This window comes from Carcharodon carcharias, chromosome 14 (genome assembly GCF_017639515.1).
Source record: "Carcharodon carcharias isolate sCarCar2 chromosome 14, sCarCar2.pri, whole genome shotgun sequence".
In the NCBI taxonomy this organism is placed as follows: Eukaryota; Metazoa; Chordata; class Chondrichthyes; order Lamniformes; family Lamnidae; genus Carcharodon; species Carcharodon carcharias.
The window spans coordinates 105,796,297-105,818,268 of record NC_054480.1 but is presented as its reverse complement, the minus strand read 5'-3'; the positions used below and the strand labels follow the sequence as shown (position 1 = coordinate 105,818,268).

Sequence of the window (21,972 nt, the reverse complement as noted above, 5' to 3'; positions counted from 1 at the left end):
GCAGAGTGATATACAGTGAAGGGGAATGGGCCTTGGAAATCCTCAACATGGGTTCAGGAACCCATGAAACCCCATGGCATCAGGTGAAACACTGACAAGGAAACCGTTGATTATCATCTACCACTCTCCTCGAACAGATGAATTGGTATTATTCCACATTTAATACCACTTGGAAGAGGCACTAAAGGAAACAAGGGCAGAGAACGTACACTGGTTGGAGGTCCATTACTACTGACCAAGCTGGCCAAGTTCTGAAGGATTTATCTGGCAGATTGGCTTGCAGCAGGTGGTGAGAACATCAAGACAAATATCTACTTGACCTTGCCCTCACCAATCTACCTGACACAGATGCATCTGTCCACGACAGTATGGTTGAAACAACTACGACACAATCTGTGCAGAGACGAAGTCCCGTCTTCACACTGAGGACACCCTCCACCATCTTGTGTGGTTCTACCATTGTGCTAAATGGAATAGGCTCAGAACAGATCAAAATTGGGCATTCATAGACACTGCAGCTATTCAACGTGTTGGGAAAACCACATCTTCACAAACTGGATTTTTCTCTTAAAATTTGGAAGGACATTGTATCATTTGGGCCTTGGGATACTGACCTGGAGTTTTTTTAAAAAAGGTCATAAGTTCACCTTGGAACTGTCAACAAATGTGCCTTTTCCCAGAAATCACCCATCATCATGGTATTTGATGGGATGGGGTGGGGGGGGGGGGGGGCGGGTAGAGGACAGTGTGCTTGTTTGCATTGCAATGACTTCAATTGATGGAAAAAGAAAGTGGTTTAAAGGCAAGAAGCTAGTGAGTTACTGGAAATCACAAACAGGGATGAGCTTTAAGTTTTGGACTTGTGTCTTGAGTTCAGTTGGGACTGAACTGAGAAAGTAAAAACTGCTCAGCTCGCCTTCTTGCCTTGCCTTGCCTGAAATAAAGTGGTTGCCAGTATCTAGCTAAGAATCCTCAACTCAGTGGAGCTTGTCTATTTTTCTGGAAACCTAAGAGGCTGAGATAAGAGGAATTGACCTGGCTATACTCTCCACCATGCCGAAGCTCTGTTGGCGAGAACCCTCCAAGTATCTACCGGGACCAGCTTCACACGAAGGGCTCCAGATCAACATCATTGTGACCCTGCAAACTTTATCCTTTATTTTACAATGCCTAACCTCTAAAGCCCATCTCTGCAGAGTGACCCTATCTGTTTGTCGTTTGTGTGGGTGCATGCATGGGATAAATAATTATACTTCCAGAGTACAATTGTGTTAACCAGTTCTTGCAACTTGTTTTCAAAAAAAAGTTTTGTTTTATAATAAATCAATCATTGAGTTTATTGAAAGAAGCCTGGTTAAACTCTCTTTTATTCTGAGTCTAGCGGTAGTGAAGGTAATTAATTGGCAACTTTGGTGAATGAATTAAACTAATGTGGAGTAATGGGGCTAGGTAAACTGCACACTCCTCCCATACCAGTCGTAACAGTAGCAACAGAATTGTAATCAACCACAATCTGTAACCTCATGCATATCCCTCACTCTGCCATTACCATCCAGTCAGGGGACCAACATTGATTCAGTGAGAACCGTAGAGGAGCATGCCAGCAGTAGCAGATACCAAATTAAGGAAGCTACAGCACAGGACTACATGCATGCTCAAAAGCAGAAACATCATGCCATCGACATAGCTGAGCAATCCCACAACCAACGGATCAAATCAAAGCTCTGCAGTCACGCAACAGCCAGTCATGAATGGTGATGGACAATTGAACAACTAACTGAAGGAGGTGGCTCCAAAAAATCCCTATCCTCAATGATAGGGGAGCCAAGTACATCATTGTAAAAGACAAGGCTGAAGCATCTGCAACCATCCCCAGCCAAAACAGCTGAATGCATGATCCACCTTGGCCTCCTCCTGAGGTCCCTGACATCATAGATGCCAGTCTTCAGACAATTCAATCTGCTCCACACCATTTCATGTCAAGAAACAGCTGAGGGCACTGGAGATGCAAAGGCTATAGGGGCCCTGACAACAGCGTAGCTGTGTACTGAAGACTTGTGTTTCAACAGATAGCAGTATGCTAGGCAGGCTGTTCCAGCACAGATTCAACATTGGCATCTCCCCAGAATGTGAAAAATTGCTCAGATATGTCCTGTCAAATAAAAGGAGGACAAATCAAATTGGACCAATTACCACCCCATCAATCTACTCTCAATCTTCAGCAAAGTAATGAAAGGCGTGGTGGACAGTGCTATCAAAAGCACATATTTCAGCATGAACCTGCTTACTGCTGGCCTGTTTGCGTTCCGCCAGGGTTACTCGGCTCCCAAACATGGACAAGAGAGCTCCAGATGCGAAGTGAGAATGATTGCACTTGGCATCAAGGTAGCATTTAGCCAAGTGTGGCACCAAGGAGACCTAGCAAAAAGAAAGTCAACGGGAATCAGGGAAAACTCTCCACATTGCCAGTGCAGACTCGATGGGCCAAATGGTCTCCTTCTGCACTGTAAAGATTCTGGGATTGGAGTCCTACCTAGAACAAAGGAAGATGGTTGTGGTTGTTGGAGGTCAATCATCGCAGCCCCAGCTCAGGGAAAAATATAGTTTGAATAATGGGCCTTTGGCACCAATACTGGGGAAAGAGGAGGGGTGCCATTGGGACAGCCTTCACCTGTACTTCGCTGAGACCAGTGTCTTCATGTGAGGGGTAATTTGGAAAATTAAAGAGAAAGGACAAGGAATAGTGCAGGGTAGCGATGCAGGTAACGATAGCCAGGGTGTTGTTAGGAAATAGTTTAATTAAGTTATATTTATATATGTGGGTGTTAAGAATGAGTTTTAGCTTTAATATTTAAGTTCGATTTGTATTTCTGTATGTGTGTTAAGAAAAGGTCAGGCTAAGTTTTCGTTTCACTTTAAAAGCCTACATTTCTAATGAGAGCTTTATGACTGCTGCAGCTAAGTTAAATAAACAAGAGTAGAGAAACTGGGCTTTTGCCTAGCAACAGGGGTCCAGAGAGGCAGGTCCCTCCCCCAAACACACACACAAAAACAGGGAGATGGCTGAAGGTCTGTAACTCTTTGCCACGGGAACATAAAGCAGTGGTGCACTGTTGTTGGCTGAGTCAGTGAGAGAAGACATGGAAGACAGCTTGAATGCATGTGGTGACCCAGGGAAGAGGAACATCGGAAGGAGAGTTTGGAACCCTGGAGGTGAACCCTTGTGGAAGGCATCTGAGATGAAGCATCGGTATGGCAGAAGATTCCAAAGCGAGTTCTTGGAGCGTAGAGATTGGAAACCCTCGACAGAGTTCAGAGAGACTGGTTGGCTCATGGTGGGACAAGCATCTGGGGAGGGGAGTTGATGAGAGATCCATAGCATCTGGTTGAGGTGGCATCTGTCACTTAGTTTCAGGGTGTGGTGTGTCTGACCCCAGGTCACCTTACTTACAGTGTACTTACTGTGAACATTAGAGTATAAGATAGCTTTTGAAATTTATGTTATCCTTACAAATCTGTACATATCTGTAAAGGTATAGTTGAGGTGAAAGAGTATTGTAATATAGTTCATCTTTTCTTGTTTAATAAATGTTTTATGCTTATGTTACAAGTTTATTAGCTGACTCCAGTGACACTGTTCAGGGGCCACTCTCCACACATTTAAACAAACAAATAAAAGTTAGAATCTAGCAAACTGGGTTCCACCCAGACTTGTCCAGTGGTAACCTCAATTGGGGATCATAACAATGTGACAAGAAGGAACAGAGCATACTAACATAACAGTGCTCCAGCAAATAAGGTCAGAGTTGGGGAAAATGGTAAAAAGAGAATTAAAGGCTCTTTATCTGAATGCACCCAGCATTCGTAACAAGATGGATGAATTGCAAAGTAACATAGCTGAAACCTGAATAATCATTCGGCAGTTCATAAGGACAGGGAGAAGGAGAAAAAGGTGGAGTAGCTCTGCTAATAAGGGATGAGATCAGTCGTAAGAAATTATCTTCATTTGGAGGATGAAAATGTAAAATTAGTTTGGGTGGAGTTAAGTGGAAATAAGCAAGGAAATAAGTCATTGGTGGGAATGGTTTATAGGATCCCTGACAGGAGCTCCATTGGTGGACAGGATTTAAATCAAGAAATAATGGGGGTTTATAAGAAAGGTGCAATAATTGTGGGAGATTTTAATCTTCATATAGATTGGACATATCAAATTGGCAAAGATAACCTGGAGATTTGAGTCCATTGACTATATTCAGGACAGTTTCTTGGAACAATACATTCCAGAACCAACCAAGGAATAACCCATTTTAGACTAGGTAATGTGTAATGAGATGGGATTAATAAATGACTTCATAGTAAAGGATCCTCCAGATAAGAGTGATCATAATGTGATAGAATTTCACAGTTTGAGGTTGAGAAATTTAGGTCTAAAGCTACTGCCTTAAACTTAAATAAATGCAATTACAAGGTTATGAAGACAGAGTTGGCAAAAATGGACTGGGAAAATAGGTTAAAAGGTAAGACGGTAGAGGAGCAGTATCAATATATCAGTAATTACATTGTCAAGGTCCAATAACAATCTTCTTTTTGACTGGCAATTACATTGTATAGCAATTGTTTGTTAAGACAACTGCATTGTTAAAACATGTGATGGGCATTGTTTCACCTATAAAATGGGTACAGCTGTAACACTCCACTGTGGAAGGGACTGGGAGAATCTGCTACACTGCAGAACCGTCTTGAGAATAAACCAGCTTGAGGTAAAAGGCTACCTTTGGACTCATTCTTCCACAACAAGCACTTATTGTGAGTAACATAGTAGCAGAGGATGAACTTCAAGCTTTGGTCATTGATTGCTGTATATGAAGTTTTTTTATCTCAATCCTCTGAGATTAAAGGAGCATACTGCTGCTGACAATCTAAGTTACAGAATGGCGGAAGGACACTGCAAAATCTCAAGCTCTGACTATCCACCAATTTTTTCTGAGTCTGAACGATATCAGCAATGGAAAACTGAAGTTGAGATGTAGACCTGGGCTACTTCATTACTCCAAAAGAAGCAAGCATGGCATTGGGGGCTTTATCAATACCAGCAAAGAGTAAGATTACGAGTAAGGTATTTTCAAAATGGAACATGGATGATTTGGATCACAAAGAGGGATTGGACCTTCTGTTCCAGTTTTTGTATAAGTTTTACAAAATGGATGATTTATTAAAAGCATATGAAGCATAGTCAATCTTTGATAGATTTAAGGAAACAGATGATGTCCATTGAGGAATATATTATGAACTGATATATGGTATAAGAGATTTGAACTTGAAATCCCGGAGACTGTATCAGCATTTAAGTTACTCGATTGGACATGCATCTCTCATGTTGATAGACTTTAAGTAATGACAAGGGTTCAATTATGTGGGAAAGACTCTCTCCTAGACCAAATGGCTGTGGCTCTAAAAAGATTTCTGGGAAAACAGTCGTTCCCAACCACTTTCTTAGCAAACATGAACAACCATGCCGTGAAACAGGAATTCCATATTGGCCAAATTTCAAGATCAACCAAATATTAGACAAAGATTACAGTACAAAGATGGGGTAACTGACAGGCAGTCTAAAATAGTCATAACTTTAGCCAATTTGAGAGTCAAGACAAAAAGCAGGTCTGGGAAGGTGACTGTAGGTTATTGAACACGAAAAATGCACGGGGAATGATTAATTGGTGCTATCAGTGTGATTTTCAGCATCGTTACATGATGAACCATCCACAGTGAAAGAAACATGTTCTTGAAGCAACCCGTGAGACAGATTCTTCTGAGGCTGAAAATGATGATGGTGACTGCCATGATGGAATTGTGTTGGTCACAGAGTTTGAATCTAGCAATGAGTATCTTGATGGTTGACTCATTTAGCTGAGCAGTTCCGGACAGCAGTTGAATTTCCAGTGTGTGTGTGGGATGGACTGGCTTAACTGCTACCTGGAGTCTCCTGATGAGGCAGACCGGTGAAAGGTCAAGTGCATGAAAGCTCTACCTGCTTCAGATTTGAAGATGATAATGCGCTAACATCTTCCAAAAGAGCAGACCTCCCTTGAAGGAGGACAGGGATCAGTCTGTTCATGCTGATATTGCGTCTAGCAAAATGCCTCTATTATTAAGTCGATCTGCAATGGAAAGATGCTCAGATGATGCCAGACATGAAGAACGATATAGCAGTTGTGTTCAGGAAAAATGTGGATTTACATTTTACTGGGACAAGCCATTACAGCCCACCACTGAAAAAAAACAGGGATTTCTCACCAAAAAGTTCATGAAGTTTTGTTAACTTCTGGGAATAAGAAATTTGGTGGACCAAAAGATGATTATTTGGAAGTTGCATAGACAGTTTGCACATCCAACACCATAAAAACCAAAACTCCACTGCGAAATGCTGGAGTGGTTGATAAGGGATACGACGACCTTATTGAGCTAATCACGACTCAGTGTGAAATTTGTATTAAATATCACAACACACTACCCACATCCTTTTGTGAGCTTGCCACTAGCCAGGGAATTTAACAAAGCCGTGGCAATGGATTAAAAGTATGGGGCAAGGATAAGGTTCTTTTTTGCTATACTTTATTGATATGGTGGCCATATTTAGCCTACCGACTGTAATACATGATAAGGACAAACGGACCATTGTTGATAAGGTCATGGAGAAATGGGTGGGAGCAGGATTAGAAACACCAATGAAATTCCTAATAGATATGTTACCTAAAATATTGGCCGATCAACCAATTGCAAATGGTGCTGGCATAGGCAGAGATTGCAAAGAACTCTTTGCAAATGGTTGAGTGGTAGAATCCATACAGTTGGTGTATGGAAGAAATCCAAAGTTGCCTTCAGTATTACCAGATGCCTCCCCTGCTCTAGAAGGGACTAGCATTACCTACCCTTTTTCTGCACATCTGAATGTTTTGCATGCAGGCAGAAAAGCTTTCTTAAAGCTGAGATTTCAGAGAAAATTCAGCGAGCCTTAAGGCACTGCATCAGACCATTGGGAATATAGTTTAGACAAGAGGCATGATATATTATGAAAGAGAAGGGCGCAAAGAGTGGAAAGGCCCTGGTAAAGTGATAGGCGGTGATGGAAAAGTAGTGATTGTACAACCTAGGAATCAAACAAAAATAGAAATAGCTGGGAAAACTCAGCAGGTCTGACAGCATCTGCGGAAGGGATACAGTTGACATTTCGAGTCCATATGACTCTTCATCAGAACTAAGGAAATAGAGAAATGAGGTGAAACATAAACTGATAGAGGAGGGGTGGGACAGGTAGAGCTGGATAGAGGGCCAATGATAGTGGAGGCAAAGAAGAGATTGCCAAAGATGTCATAGATAAAAGGACAAAGGTGTGTTGACGGTGGTGATGTTATCTAAGGAATGTGATGATGGGTACATTAAGGGTAGCAAGCAAGTAGCAGATGGCCCTAGTGGGGTTGGGGTGGGGGAAGGGATCGAAATGGGCTAAAAGGTGGAGATAAAACAATAGATTGAAATGAATTTTAAAATAGGGGGAAAAAGAAAAATATATTTTTTAAAAATTATAAATTATTGGAAAAAGGGGGATCGGAAAGGGGGTGGAGATGGAGAAGAGATCTCATGATCTGAAATTGTTGAACTCAATATTAAATTCAGAAGGCTATAAAGTACCTAGTCGGAAGATGAGGTGCTGTTCCTCCAGTTTGCGTTGAGCTTCACCAGAACATTGCAGCAGGCCAAGGATGAACATGTGAGCATGAGAGCAGGGTGATGTGTTGGAATGGCAAGCGACAGGGAGGTCTGGGTCATGCTTGCGGACAGACCAAAGGTGTTCTGCAAAGCAGTCACCCAGTCTGTGTTTGGTCTCTCCAATGTAGAGGAGACCGCAATGGGAGCAGCGAATGCAGTAGACTAAATTGAGGGAGGTGCAAGTAAAATGCTGCTTCACTTGAAAGATGTTTGGGCCCTTGGACGGTGAGGAGAGAGGAAATAAAGGGGCAGGTGTTGCACCTTCTGCGGTCGCATGGGAAGGTGCCGTGGGAGGGGGTTGAGTTGTAGGGGGTGATGGAGGAGTGGACCAGGGTGTCCCCGGAGGGAACAATCCCTGTAGAAAGCCACTGGGGGAGTGGGGAAGATGTGTTTGGTGTGTCCGGACCATTTCCTGTGCATCCGCCCTCACACCTTCCTCTCCATCCCTTGATAGGGTCCCCCTTGTCCTCACTTATCACCCTAATAGCCTCCGCATTCAAAGGATCGTTCTCCGCCATTTCCGCCAACTCCAGCATGATGCCACCACCAAACACATCTTCCCTTCACCCCCCCCCCCCCGGTGGCTTTCCACAGGGATCGTTCCCTCCGTGACACCCTGGTCCATTCCTCCATCACCCATCTCTTTATTTCCTTAGTTCTGATGAAGAATCACACGGACTCGAAACGTCAACTGTGTTCCTCTCCGCAGATGCTGTCAGACCTGCTGAGTTTTTCGAGCTATTTCTATTTTTTTTTTATTTCAGATTTCCCGCATTCGCAGTATTTTGCTTTTATCTTATGGGAATCAAACTGTTAGGGTACATTCTTCAAGGTTAATTGGCACTGACCACTATACCTTTACAGGTTCTGAACACAACATAGAAAGCAAAGAGGCACTGTGCACTTTACATACACATACAATAGGCAGTTATGAGGTGCAGACTACAGCAGACAGAGGGTCGACTGACGATAAACACTGGTTAATGTCTAAACCTATGTATTTAAAGACCCCTGAAGCATGACTTTCAACCTTCAATTCCTCCTTTACTTTCTAGATTACCCATTGCTCAAATTCTACAGAACCTTCCCATAGAAAATCATCAACATGCATGATAAATATTCCTGCTAGTTTCTTCTTGTGATACCATTAGAACAAAGTAACAATGAAGCACAGGATAAGGTTATTCATCCAAAAGGGCAACTACCCAAAGTAGAAACAAAGGTAACGTGCATGTCAGAAGAGGCCAATGCGTGAAGGGGTGCCATTAGGAAAGGCCACTGATAAATACAAATATTGGCTAAATGTGCAGGATGAAGGATGGGAGTTAAACCCATGGATTGGCAAACTGAGGTAAAGATGTGGAAGGCCAGAAAGCTCAGTATGAGTTCTGACAACAGACCAGAACGTGATCTTGACCCCAGGAAAAGATCACGGACTTGAGAAAGGGATTCTGTGCACATGTGGGAAAGATCACATCGCAGTACTCCGGAGAAAGAGAGGAATGCGAGGAGAGGTCATAGCTTGACAAGAACAAGGACTACAGAATGAGCTAGGAATAGAAGTAGAAGTCCTTATGACCGAGAGGTTTTAGTAGTTGCAAATAAATTGGAAAATAAGCAAATAAAGGAAGCCAAACAAAAAGAGATGGAAGTTAGAAAGAATTTGGGGTATATACTGAAAAACCTGACAAGGGATAGCCAGCCTTATCACACAGGTGGATCTGTACAGAAAAGGTACTTCCTGATGGTTCGTACAAGGCTAAAGCGAGACTAGCAGCCTTAGGCTTTGAAGAAAGACATGGGGATCAAGACGTTAGGGTGGACTCCCCTACTGCAGGGAACATGAACTTGAAGATTTTTTTTTAAAGCTATATTAGCATCATATTCCTGGGAGCACAAATTGATTGATATAAAGGCTGTCTTTTTGCAGGGTGAGAAATTTCAAAAAAGTTTTTCTTTGAAACCTTAAAAAGCTGACAATATAAAAGGAAAGCTGTGGAAATTGAACAAATGTGTTCATGGATTGAATGATGCGTCAAGGGTATGGTATTTTTCCATGAGGTTTGCCCTGTTGAAAAAGGGTTGCGTGCAGTTAAAGGCGGACGCCGACCATGTTCTATTGGTATCACAAGGAGGAAACTAGCAGGAATCTGTCATGTATGTGGATGGTTTTCTGCAGAATTTGAGCAATGGGTAATTGAGAAAATAAAGGAGGAATTCAAGGGTGGAAGTCAGGCTTCAGGGGCCTTTAAATACACAGGATTAAACATTAAGCAAAACAAGTCAAGAGTGACATTGAATCAAAAAGCTTATTTAAAAAATGTTAATTGCATCCCAATAGATCAGGTTAGATCCTCGCAAAAAGAGGGTCCTGCATCCAAGGAAGAGACAGGCCAACTGAGAAGTTTGATTGGGTAATTGAACTGGTGCACTCAGATTAGACCTGATGTTAGTAATGACATATTGGAACCGAGTACTGTGGTGAAACATGCTAAAGTTGAGGAAATTCCGAGAGCAAATAAAACATTGAAGAAATTAAATTCAGAGAAATGCACCCTCAAGTTTCCAGTCTTGGGAAGATATGGAGTTGGTCATTTTTAGTAATGCTTCACATACCGATCTTCCAGATAGATATTCTAGCATGGCAGGGTTCATCATATTCTTGGTGGGAAAGAATGACAAATGTTGCCCATTGGCTTGGGAAGCCAAGAAAAATAAAAAAGGTAGTTAAAAGCACCTTAGCAGTTGAAACACTGGCCTCAGTAGAAGCGATAGATATGGGGGTCTCCTTGTCCAATATCCTGATGGATATACTATATAAGGGACAATGTGAGAAAAGTTTGCCCATAGAATGCTATGTTGATAACTCTTCTCTTTGGGTAATGTTCATTCAACTAAAAGTGCAGCTGAAAAAAGGCTAAAGACCTAGAGAGCATGAAAGAAATGTTAGAGAGAAGGGAGATCTCTAAGATACGATGTACAATGGGTTGACACAAGTCACCAACTATCAGACTGTTTTACTAAAAGAGATGCCTGCTCCAAGAAATTACTAAATATATTAGAAGAGGGGTGTCCTATGCTATAATGATAAAATAGAAAACCGATTTTTTTTTTTTTTGCTTTGTAATTGTATAAAGGAAATGTGGGATCTATAAATGTCAAAAATACATAACCTTATTTCCTTCTGTTTAATTCAAAAAGAATGTTCTTGAATTTTTCAAAAGTTTTAATTTAAAAGAAAAAAAGGAGAATATGTCAATGTATCAGTAATTACATTGTCAAGGTCCAATAACAATCTTCTTGTTGATTGGCAATTATATTGTACAGTCATTACACGTTAAGACAACAGCATTGTTAAAACAGGTGATGGGCATTGGTTCACCTAAAATAAGTACAGCTGTAACATTCCAATGTGGAAGGGACTGTGGAAGCTACGCTGCAGAGCTGTCTTGAGAATAAACCAGCTTGAGATAAAAGCCTACCTTTGGGCTCATGATTCTGTGAGAAGCATTTATTGAGAGTAACAAGCAGTGGCAAACATTTAAGGAGATATTTCATAACTTTTTAAATAAAAGTATATTCCACCGAGAAAGAAAGACAAAGAGAAGAATGCACCATTCGTTACTAAGGAAGTTAAGGATGGTATCAAATTGAAATAAAAAATGTATAATATTGCAAAGATTAGTGGTAGACCAGGAGATTGGTAAGAATTTAGAAACCAGCAAAGGATGACAAAAAAGTAAATAAATAGGGAGACTCTGAAGTATGAGAGAAAACTAGCAAGAAACATAACAGACAGTAAAAGTTTTTAAAGTTTATAAAATGAATAAGAGTAGTGACAGTGAGCACTGGTCCCTTAGCAGGTGAGATTGGGGAATTAATAATGGGAAACAAAGAAATACAGGAGACTTTGAACAAGTATTTTATATCTGTCTTCACAGTAGAAAACACAAGAAGCAACCTAAGAAGAGTAGAAAAGCAGGGGGCAAAAGGAAGAGGAGAATTTAAAACAATGATCACTAGAGAAAGATTACTCAGAAAACTAATGAGACTAAAGGCTGACAAGTCCAGCCATATAAATACTGTGACTACAAGAGCAGCTCAGAGGCTGGGAATTCTTCGGAAAGTAACTCACCTCCTGGCACCCCAAAGCCTGTCCACCATCTACAAGGCACAAATCAGGAGTATGATGGAATACTCTCCACTTGCCTGGATGCAGCTCCAACAACACTCAAGAAGTTCGACACCATCCAAGACAAAACAGCTCATTTGATTGGTACCCCATCCACCACCTCCAACACCAGCACACAATGGCAGCAGTGTGTATCATGTACAAGGTACATTGCAGCAACTTACCAAAGCTCCTTCGACAGCACCTTCCAAATCCACAAGGGGGTCAAGAACAGCAGATGCATGGGAACACCACCAGCTGCAAGTTTCCCCTCAAGACTCCCCTTCTCAAGGGCAATTAGGGGTGGGCAATAAATGCTGGCCTAGCCAGCGATGCCCACATCCCATGAATGAATGATAAAAAGCCCCACACCAGCCTGACTTGGGATTGTATCGCTGGATCAAAATCCTAAACTCCCTTCCTAACAGCATTGTGGGTGTACCTACACCAAAGCAGCATGGACTGCACTGGTAATACTACTTGACAAAGCACCCATTCTATAAAACGTCTGACTCATCGCAAGCAAAGACACATGAGTTCCTCCATTTCTGGATTAACACATGAAGGAAGGCAATCTGGCTGAAATACTAGTGGACTGTCAACTGATATAGGAGAAAGGAAACTTTTATTTTTTGAGAAAATATTGCATCAAAACAGAACACCACAATGAGTGAGTGACATGGCTTTGATCCTCAACTGTGTTATTGTGAAAATATTCCTTCTTCCCACATAGTTTTCTTTTCCTATATGAACTAGATCAACACAAGAATTGATATAACATCACTGGCTCAGAAAAATGGACTGAACAGCACAGCAAATATATCAATATATTAAAAATCTTGCACATGGCACACATTAAGATGTTCACAAGAGTGATGTTCATTGTCTACATTATCATGAAAAGCTATATGTAAACATTTATGATGTGTAAGCAGTCTTCTGTTAAGTTGTCAATAAATCAGTCAAATTGGTCAAAATGTTCTTTGAAAAGCCATCCTTCTTTCCCCTCAGTAACCAAAATACATTGATTTTAACAAAACTAAATAATTCTAAAAAGCATATATTTTAAGTAGCATGATTAAATTTACCCATTAATTGACTTTTGTCTTTTAACACCTTCATTTAAAGTTTTTACTTCAGGATCTCACCCTGTCTGGGATTTGCTGGATATTTTTAGCTTAGCAGTTGAGGAGAACATCTTCCAATCAGGGCTTTCCTAAGGGAGTTGAATAAAAAAAATTGCAGATGTCTGGGAAAAGGGCATTAGAGTGGGATAAACTGAGTTATTCTTGCACAGAGCTGGCATGGACATGGGCCAAATGGCCTCCTTATGTGCTGCAACTATTCTATGATTCCATTCTATAAGTCTAGCATATCCTGAGTACATGCAATGTGCAGATTTTCACAGTGTGGGATCAGTGCATCAGTGCAGAGTTGACTAATAGAAGGATGCGTTCCCCTCCTCCAAGGATTTAAGAGCGTTGCTTTCTCCAAGGTGCTCTAAAATAAACTGGAGAGTGAATTCTCAAAGCTTGATTTTCAAGGGTGTGATTTAACAAATGTTCATTTCTACATGAACTGCTCAAATACAACACCTATCATCAGCAGCACACAGTCTGTAATATTCCCAATACCCAAGATATCCCTTTCTAATTCTCCCAGAAGCTGTTCCAGCGTTCTCAGAACTTTGCTCTCCAGTATTCATTCTAGAACCTCTGAACTACTACAATAAATCCTGAGTCAGCATCCCAGGATGACTAGCCCCTTTCCTCCATTCTCCAGATCCTTTCCAATGTTGATAAGTCATTGCATCTGGTAATACTACTTGGCATAACACCCCTGTTCTTATAAAACATCTGACTCATCACAAGCAAAGGCACATGAGCTCCTCCACACAGTGAAAACAATCAAAGTAAATTGCTAAAAACAAAAAACTGTGGATGCTGGAAATCCAAAACAAAAACAAAAACAGAATTACCTGGAAAAACTCAGCAGGTCTGGCAGCATCGGTGGAGAAGAACGAAGTTGACGTTTCGAGTCCTCGTGACCCTTCAACAGAACTGAGTGAATCTTAGGAAAAGGGTGAAATATTAGCTGGTTTAAGGTTTTGGGGGGAGGGGGGGTGTGGTTGTAGGGACAAGCAAGCAGTGATAGGAGCAGATAATCAAAAGATGTTACAGACAAAGGAACAAAAGAACACAGAGGCGTTGATGGTGGTGATATTGTCTAAACGAATGTGCTAATTAAGAATGGATGGTAGGGCACTCAAGGAACAGCTCTAGTGGGGGTGGGGTGGAAAGGCTAGCAGGGCATAATAGATTTAAAAATAATGGAAATAGGTAGGAAAAGAAAAAATCTATATAAATTATTGGAAAAAAACAAAAGGAAGGGGGAAGAAACAGAAAAGGGGTGGGGATGGAGGAGGGAGTCCAAGATCTACAGTTGTTGAACTCAATATTCAGTCCGAATGGCTGTAAAGTGCCTAGTCGGAAGATGAGGTGCTGTTCCTCCAGTTTGCGTTGGGCTTCACTGGAACAATGCAGCAAGCCAAGGACAGACATGTGGGCAAGAGAGCAGGGTGGAGTGTTAAAATGGCAAGTGACAGGGAGGTTTGGATGACCCAAACCCCCCCACCTTAAAGTAAGTTGCTGACAGCCAAGGTGGCAGCTTGGCTTATTTGGTAGCACAAGCCCCACATTACAATATTCACACATAACTATACATTCCTGGTCAACTGAGAGTGCTACATTGCCTCAGATCCTGTCCTTCAAACAAAATGTTTATCCAAAAACAATCTACCTGTTCAGATAATATTTACGCTTCCATAGCATTAACAGGGGAGAGGCAGTGGGTATTTCCCCCTCAACCAATGCTACCAAATACAGTGGAGGTGGTCAATCTCAATTTAGTCTACTGTATTTGCTGCTCCCAATGTGGTCTCCTCTACAGTGGAGAGACTAAACGCAAGCTGGGTGATCGCTTTGCTGAACACCTTCACTCAATCCACAAGCATGACCCAGACCTTCCTGTTGTTTGCAATTCCAACACACCACCTTGTTCTCATGCCCATCCTCGGCCTGCTGCAATGTTCCAATGAAGCCCAATTCAAACTGAAGAAACAGTACCCAATCTTCCGATTAGGCGCTTTACAGCCTTCTGGACTTAACACTGATATCAACAATTTCAGATCATGAACTCTCTCTCCTACATCTTTACCCCTTTTTAATCCATTTTTTAAAAAAAACTATTTATTTTTATCCTTTCCTCCCCACCCCTCCCAAACAGGGCCATCCGTCACTTGTTTTTGGTTTTGCTTTCACAAAGCGCTGACCCTTCTGCTATTAACATATTCTATCTTGCCTTCATGCCACTATCAGCACCTTCTTTAGTCTTTAACACTATCATTAACGCTCCCATTTGTCCTGTGTCCATGACATCTTTGTCAAATTTCTCCTTAGCTCCCATCTTTCCTGACCTTCTATTTTGTTCCACCCCCTCAGGGATATATCAACAGCATGTTAATGGAAAATATAAATGCAAGTATTTATTTTTGTTCATCAATATAGCTAAAGCTCAAGCTCATTAAGAAGCTTTTAAAATGATTTCCAAAGCAATGTGTTTAGAATACATTTCCAGCAATGACCTATAATTATCTGAACTTGAAACGGTGTTAATTACGCATTGCCTGTATCGTCTTTGCATAGCTTTCTCCCTGTATTTGTAATAGCAGCTTTTCAATTACATCTGCCACAATGGCCACCCCCTACTGCCTGTCTGATGCATTTGCTTTTAATGCTATTAACAGTCTGTTCAAATGCAGCTCACCATCTTGAATGATTAGCTGAGATAATGTGGTACGTAATCATTCCTATGTGCTGTACAATGTTTTGTTCAATCACTTTCCAAACACTTTGAAACTTTTTGTTATTAATATTCTGCATTCATCACAGAGAATGAGAAACTCACAAAACCTTGAACTTGCACCTAATAAAACAGTGCCAGATGTATTTAAAAAAAACGAAAGTGAATAAAATAAGCTGTCAACTGTGTTATCTAATTAATTCAATACTGCTCCCCCGGGCTCATCTCTGCATGAAAAATTTTGCGTTAAGGACAAATTCAACCATGCAGTTCAGAGGCATAACAGAGAACTATCCGTACAGTCTCAGGTTGTTCGTGAGTAATGCCTGGGCCAGCTTACCAGCGCACATCAGTTTTATCCAGATCCACATTTGGCTATCTCAAACAGAATTCGAAAGAATTTGTATTTATATAGCACCTTTCATGACCTCGGTGTTCTGAAGTGCTTTATAACTAATTAAGAATTTTCGAGATGTAGTTCTTTGTTGTGTTGTAGGAAAACATTTCTTTTGCACAGAAAAATCTCCAACAGATATCAAGGAGGCAGATAACCAGGAAATCTGCATTAGTAATATTGGTTGAAGGATAAATATTGGCCAAGACACCTGGAGAACTCTCTTGCTCTTCTTCAATGGTGCCATAGGATCTATGTCCACCTGAGAAAGCAGATGGAAGCTCAATTTAACTTCTCATCCAAAAGACAGCAGCATTGTCAAGGCAAATATGCTGATGTACTTCAGGACTGTATACTGCACATTAGAGGAACCACAGAATTTACGCTGTCAATTCACGTGCAAAATTGTAGTGGATTATGCATTTCATATCAAGCATTTCTGTGTTGTTGATAAATAGCATCTGTGACATTCCTCTGCTTTTTAATGCAGGAATTAACCTATTAATTGTAAACTCACTAACACATTCAGCAAGATAGCAGGTCAAGGCTCATCAGATGAGTTAAGCATTCATCCACTAATATATTCCCTAATAATTTCTAGCCTCAGATGATTTGTTTGAAAACAGTATGCAGTTTAAGATATGATCTTATTGGATATCTATGATCTGTATATACTTGGTATTAAAGAACAAAAGGGATAATGCTCTTCATTGGCAACTATATATTGTATATGTGTAAGGGTACAAGTTTCTTTTTAATGACACTGTGTAACTTTTGCCATTGTAAAGTCGTCTGACATTATTCTCTGCACATTTCTGGAATACTTATGCGGCCAAGAAGGTGAAAGGCATCTCCGTTGGGAGATGGAAAGCATACTCACGTTTAAGCCAGATTCAACATTAAACAATCCAAACAGGGCTCTCAACATATTGTCTGAAGAACATGTTCCAACTTCAAATTCTACTGCATTACTGTGAGAATTTAATTTCTTGCATCAGCCATTCAAGGTGGCTTCAAAGAGTAAGATCCCCAAGTTACTGCCAATTCACACATAATTTCTGCTAGCTTTGGTTGTTGCGGTGCACACTTTGGTAACAGAATAGTGACTGATTAAACTTTCCTAAAGAAACCTGACAGCTGGAGATCTTCATGACAGTCTAGACAGGATTCAAACTCTAGTCCCAGCCCTGCATAATCATTAGTGATAATGGGACCTCCATGGAGCCAGAGTCAGGCTTCGACCACAGCCACAAAACTACTGGCGGCAGAAATCTATGAAGCTAACCCAGCTTTTTTTTTAAAATCTACTACAACTAGCATTAATTATGTTACTAGCCAACTATGTAGGAGGTCATTTTCCTTTCATTTGAAAACACATTTTCCATGTGCAGCCAGTTAGATCAGAAATATATAGGATAATTAGAAATGTATATGCTGCAAAAACAATGGCAAAATATTGATATAAAGGCACAAAGCAATGGAAAACAGTCTAAAAAGCAACCATGTGAATCAAAGAATAGTAGATCTTTCAAATCCTATCAGATGTTATTCCATCAAAATATGAATTTTAATAACAATTGTTGGGATTATTAATGTACAACTTATTGCAAGTTTTGTGCATGGTGCATGCTGCTTGAAAAGGACACATTCAATTCCTGAAATATGTTCCTTTTTATTATAGGATAGTACAGCACAGTAGGAGGCCTTTTGGCTGATCAAGTCTCCAGCCCTACTCCTTTCCAGTATCCCTGCAAATTTTTCTCCTTCAATAACCTAACCAATTCCCTTTCAAAGGCCACCATTGCATCTGTATCCACCATACTATCAAGCACTGCATTTTATTTTATATACAGCATAGCCTCCAACTTGTTTAAAAAAAAATCCATTGGCACTTGTTTGAAGAGTATAGTACAGGATTTTGCTGTGGATATTAACGGTGAAGCAATCAGCACTCACAATTAAGGTGTAAATCAGACACCTGCGGTCTGTCCGCAAGAATGACCCAAACCTCCCTGTCGCTTGCCATTTTAACACTCCACCCTGCTCTCTTGCCCACATGTCTGTCCTTGGCTTGCTGCATTGTTCCAGTGAAGCCCAACGCAAACTGGAGGAACAACACCTCATCTTCCGACTAGGCACTTTACAGCCATCCGGACTGAATATTGAATTCAACAACTTTAGGTCGTGAGCTCCCTCCCCCATCCCCACCCCATTTCTGTTTCCCCCTTCCTTTTCTTTTTTTTTCAATAAATTATATAGATTTTCCTTTTCCCACCTATTTCCATTATAAAAAGAAAATTATTATTTTTTTTTTTACATCTTTTATGCTCTCCCCACCCCCACTAGAGCTATACCTTGAGTGCCCTACCATCCATTCTTAATTAGCACATTCGTTTAGATAATATCACCAACTTTAACTTTAACACCTATGTGTTCTTTTGTACTATTGTTGTTGACATCTTTTGATGATCTGCTTCTATCACTGCTTGTTTGTCCCTACAACCACACCCCCACTCCACTTCTCTCTCTCTCTCTCTGCCTCCCACACACACACCTTAAACCAGCTTATATTTCAACTCTTTCTTGGACTCGAACTCAAGTTCTGTCGAATGGTCATGAGGACTCGAAACGTCAACTCTTTTCTTCTCCGCCGATGCTGCCAGACCTGCTGAGTTTTTCCAGGTAATTCTGTTTTTGTTTTTGTGTTGTAAATCAGACATCTGCTTCCACGCACACCTGGTGAAGTGCGGAAATCTGGAAGTCCTGTCTGAATTGCCCTGTTTCTCTACAAGATTTGCCATACCAGGCATTGCCAAGAGTCTCAGCATTGAAATACATGCAAGGAATGAAGACGAAGTACTTACCTACTAGATACCCACTAAACATGCCAGAAAAAGTTAAGGCTTGTCCATTCAAAAGTAAGTAAAGTTGTAATGGTGTACTAAGTCTTAATTACTACCAAACAACTTCATTGGCACTGAAAATTAACAACTGTGAAATTTTATTACTTCAGATTCTAATTATTGGTGTAACTTTTTTTTAAACTTTTGCTTTCTATTTCTTATCGCTCTCTCTCTCAGTCCTCGGCTTCTTTCCCCCTCTATTTTGCTTTCTGTACATGATTTCACATCAAATTAAATATTCTAACTTACAATTCCTGGTTTAGATTCCATGTCTCAGTAAGGATTGCTTGAAGAGAATGCTGCTGCTTGTGCTGCTCATACAGGATACAGAGAATGCTGCACTGGATCAAACACCCAATGACAGTAAATTGCCTCAAAAGCCCACAAAATTTCTATGGTAAGCTGTGAGTGTAATGAACGAGTGTCATTTGTTCGCCACTAACTACAAAATCAGAGCCAATATGCTTTTGAGCATGGTCAGAAAACAATAGGATTTGCATTAGTGTACAGAGTTTCCTACATGACAAATACCCATCATCAAACATGGTGAGGTAGGGAAGAGGCAAAGAAATATCAAGCCCTTCCCAAAGGGAGTAGAGAGTAAATTAGAATTAGCTGAGCCACACTTGGGTTGCATTTACAGTGTCTTCACTCTGGAGTTCTGATTGCAAATTTATACTTTAACTTCTTAGTGCTGGTTTCAGCGACGTATAAGTCATAGTCCAAGTTTAGTCCTATGCATCCCCTAGAAAGACATTTTAGGACTTACATAAACAAACCAAGTGCGGGTGCTATTCAGATTAAATGTTAAACGAGCATTTGACAGTATTAACCCTATAGAATTTTTGTTCAAATAAATATGCTTTTGCCTTTAAAAAAGTACTCATCAATTCAATATTGAGGCATTTATCAGCAGCTAGGCACTATACTCTGATGGTTACAAAACATGGGTCTGATGTCAGTGTAAATATCACCAACACCTGCTGTCTATGTGTATTGCGAAATGCGTGCTATCTGAAGATCACAATTAATGTAATTTGTGCACTGACTTCAACAGTTATAAAATGCTGATCCTATTAAGAAAGGTATTAACTAGCCACACAACTTTTGAGACACACTGCACCTTTAAGCAGTAGCACTTTCACCATATCCAATATTCATCATTTTCTGAACTAGCTGTGTTATTTCTTGCACCATTTATTACCATAGTCTTGTCTACTATGGTGGTTTTGTTTGACTCTATGAATATACCAAAGGATTCAAGATAATTGTCAATAAGTATTTATAAACTATGAAAATATTTCACAAAAAAATTATTTTTAATGTTGATTTTTGTTATGGCAAACAATTTTTGTCTGCTTACCTTTTGCCAGTCGTTCCAGCCTTTTCCCATGTTCTGGGGGAATTGCATACCTACAGTAAAGGGAAACAGATCAAATTAGCTTATTTAAATTATAGTATTTTTTAAAAGTATTAGAAGTGGTGAAAAAGTTCTGGCAATAAACAGAGTGCCTTCAAGCACAGGCTCGAGTTTGACTGCAGCCCTGAATGAATTTCTTTGGCAATCTTGACCAGATTGCTGCACAAACTTTAACACTGATCCTCAATGATCTGTTGTATATGTGGCTTGGAAACTGCAATGTGGCGGATTTAACCGCAAGTGCCAGTTAAGTTTATTTTTACCTCTTCCAATTTTCTCCACTAAAGACAGTACTTTACATTCAGGTACAGTTCCACCGTTAAGCTTGTCCAAGTGAAATTAACATACAGAATTAGTGCAATGAAGAGCAAACACGCTGAATAATTTTTCCACCATAGCAGAGGCCATGTGGCCAATTCTGGGTTCCGTGCCAGCACTTTTGGCTGAGATTAGCTATAATGGAACAAAGCAGAGACTACCATATGCTGTACACCACTGTTATCCATATGGCGCATTTATCCACTGAGCCAGACAGAAGTGGCCTCCTATTTACTGTGAGCTGTAGCACTTGGAGACAATAGATAAAGATGACAAAGTAACCGCCTTGATAATTTATCACACAAGTGGATGGCAAGTAGGCAACTGACAGGAGCTTCTTTGATTATGTGGCACTCCACCGTGAGGAATGGAAAATCCTTTTTTGTTTGTGATAACCAGAACATATATTAGAACATGTGGCCTAGAAAGCACGGGCATAAATCTTCCACACTTTCCACACCCGAGAGGACATTAATATTAAACTTGCTTTAACATAGTGTTTAAATTGAATAGGTCATGGCTTACAGAGAGATATGATAAATACCCTCCTTGCAAACTTGAATTATATGCCACAACTCACTCAAGTTATTCGCTGAACTTCAGTTCTGGAGATACTGATTATCTCTTACTTGTAGCTGTCACATATTCATTACATAATGCATTAGTTTCACAAGTGCAAAAAAAAGAATGAAAGTTACACAATAGAGCAATTCAAAGGGATTTGACAATCACTTTCAAATCAAATTCTGGATTTTGGCTATATTAACACTGCATTCCCCCAGTGATTTCACCCCAACATCCCTCAAGCTGGTCAAATCTTACAGTCAGCTAGCCATTCTTCTGAAAATAACACCAATTAATGTTGGATTATAAGTATAGAGAACTAAACGTTTACCTGGACAAGTTCAAATAAAATAACTGGCTTTATCTGAGAATGGAGAATCCAAGTTCCTTTAAAGAAACTGATACGATTAACAAATCGCATCCAATCGTTTGTGGAATACTGATATGGCTGAAACATGCATTTTATTTGAATTAGGTTTCAGGTCCAAAGATCAGGCCATCAATGACAAGCAACTCTTTTCCTTGGTTCCACTTGAGCTCCTAACAGATGATTTTTCATTTGTTACCGTACAAT

At 40.4% G+C, this 21,972-nt stretch overlaps 1 protein-coding gene across 1 annotated transcript in view; it reads right to left on the bottom strand.

Annotated features, from left to right (window-relative positions):
* Positions 1-21,972, bottom strand: part of LOC121286858 (lysine-specific demethylase 4B-like) — a 595,629-nt gene that overhangs the window by 375,230 nt on the left and 198,427 nt on the right. The window contains exon 7 of the mRNA XM_041204003.1: positions 20,460-20,509. Coding sequence (XP_041059937.1) covers positions 20,460-20,509 — 50 coding nt within the window. The remainder of the gene's footprint in view (positions 1-20,459; positions 20,510-21,972) is intronic.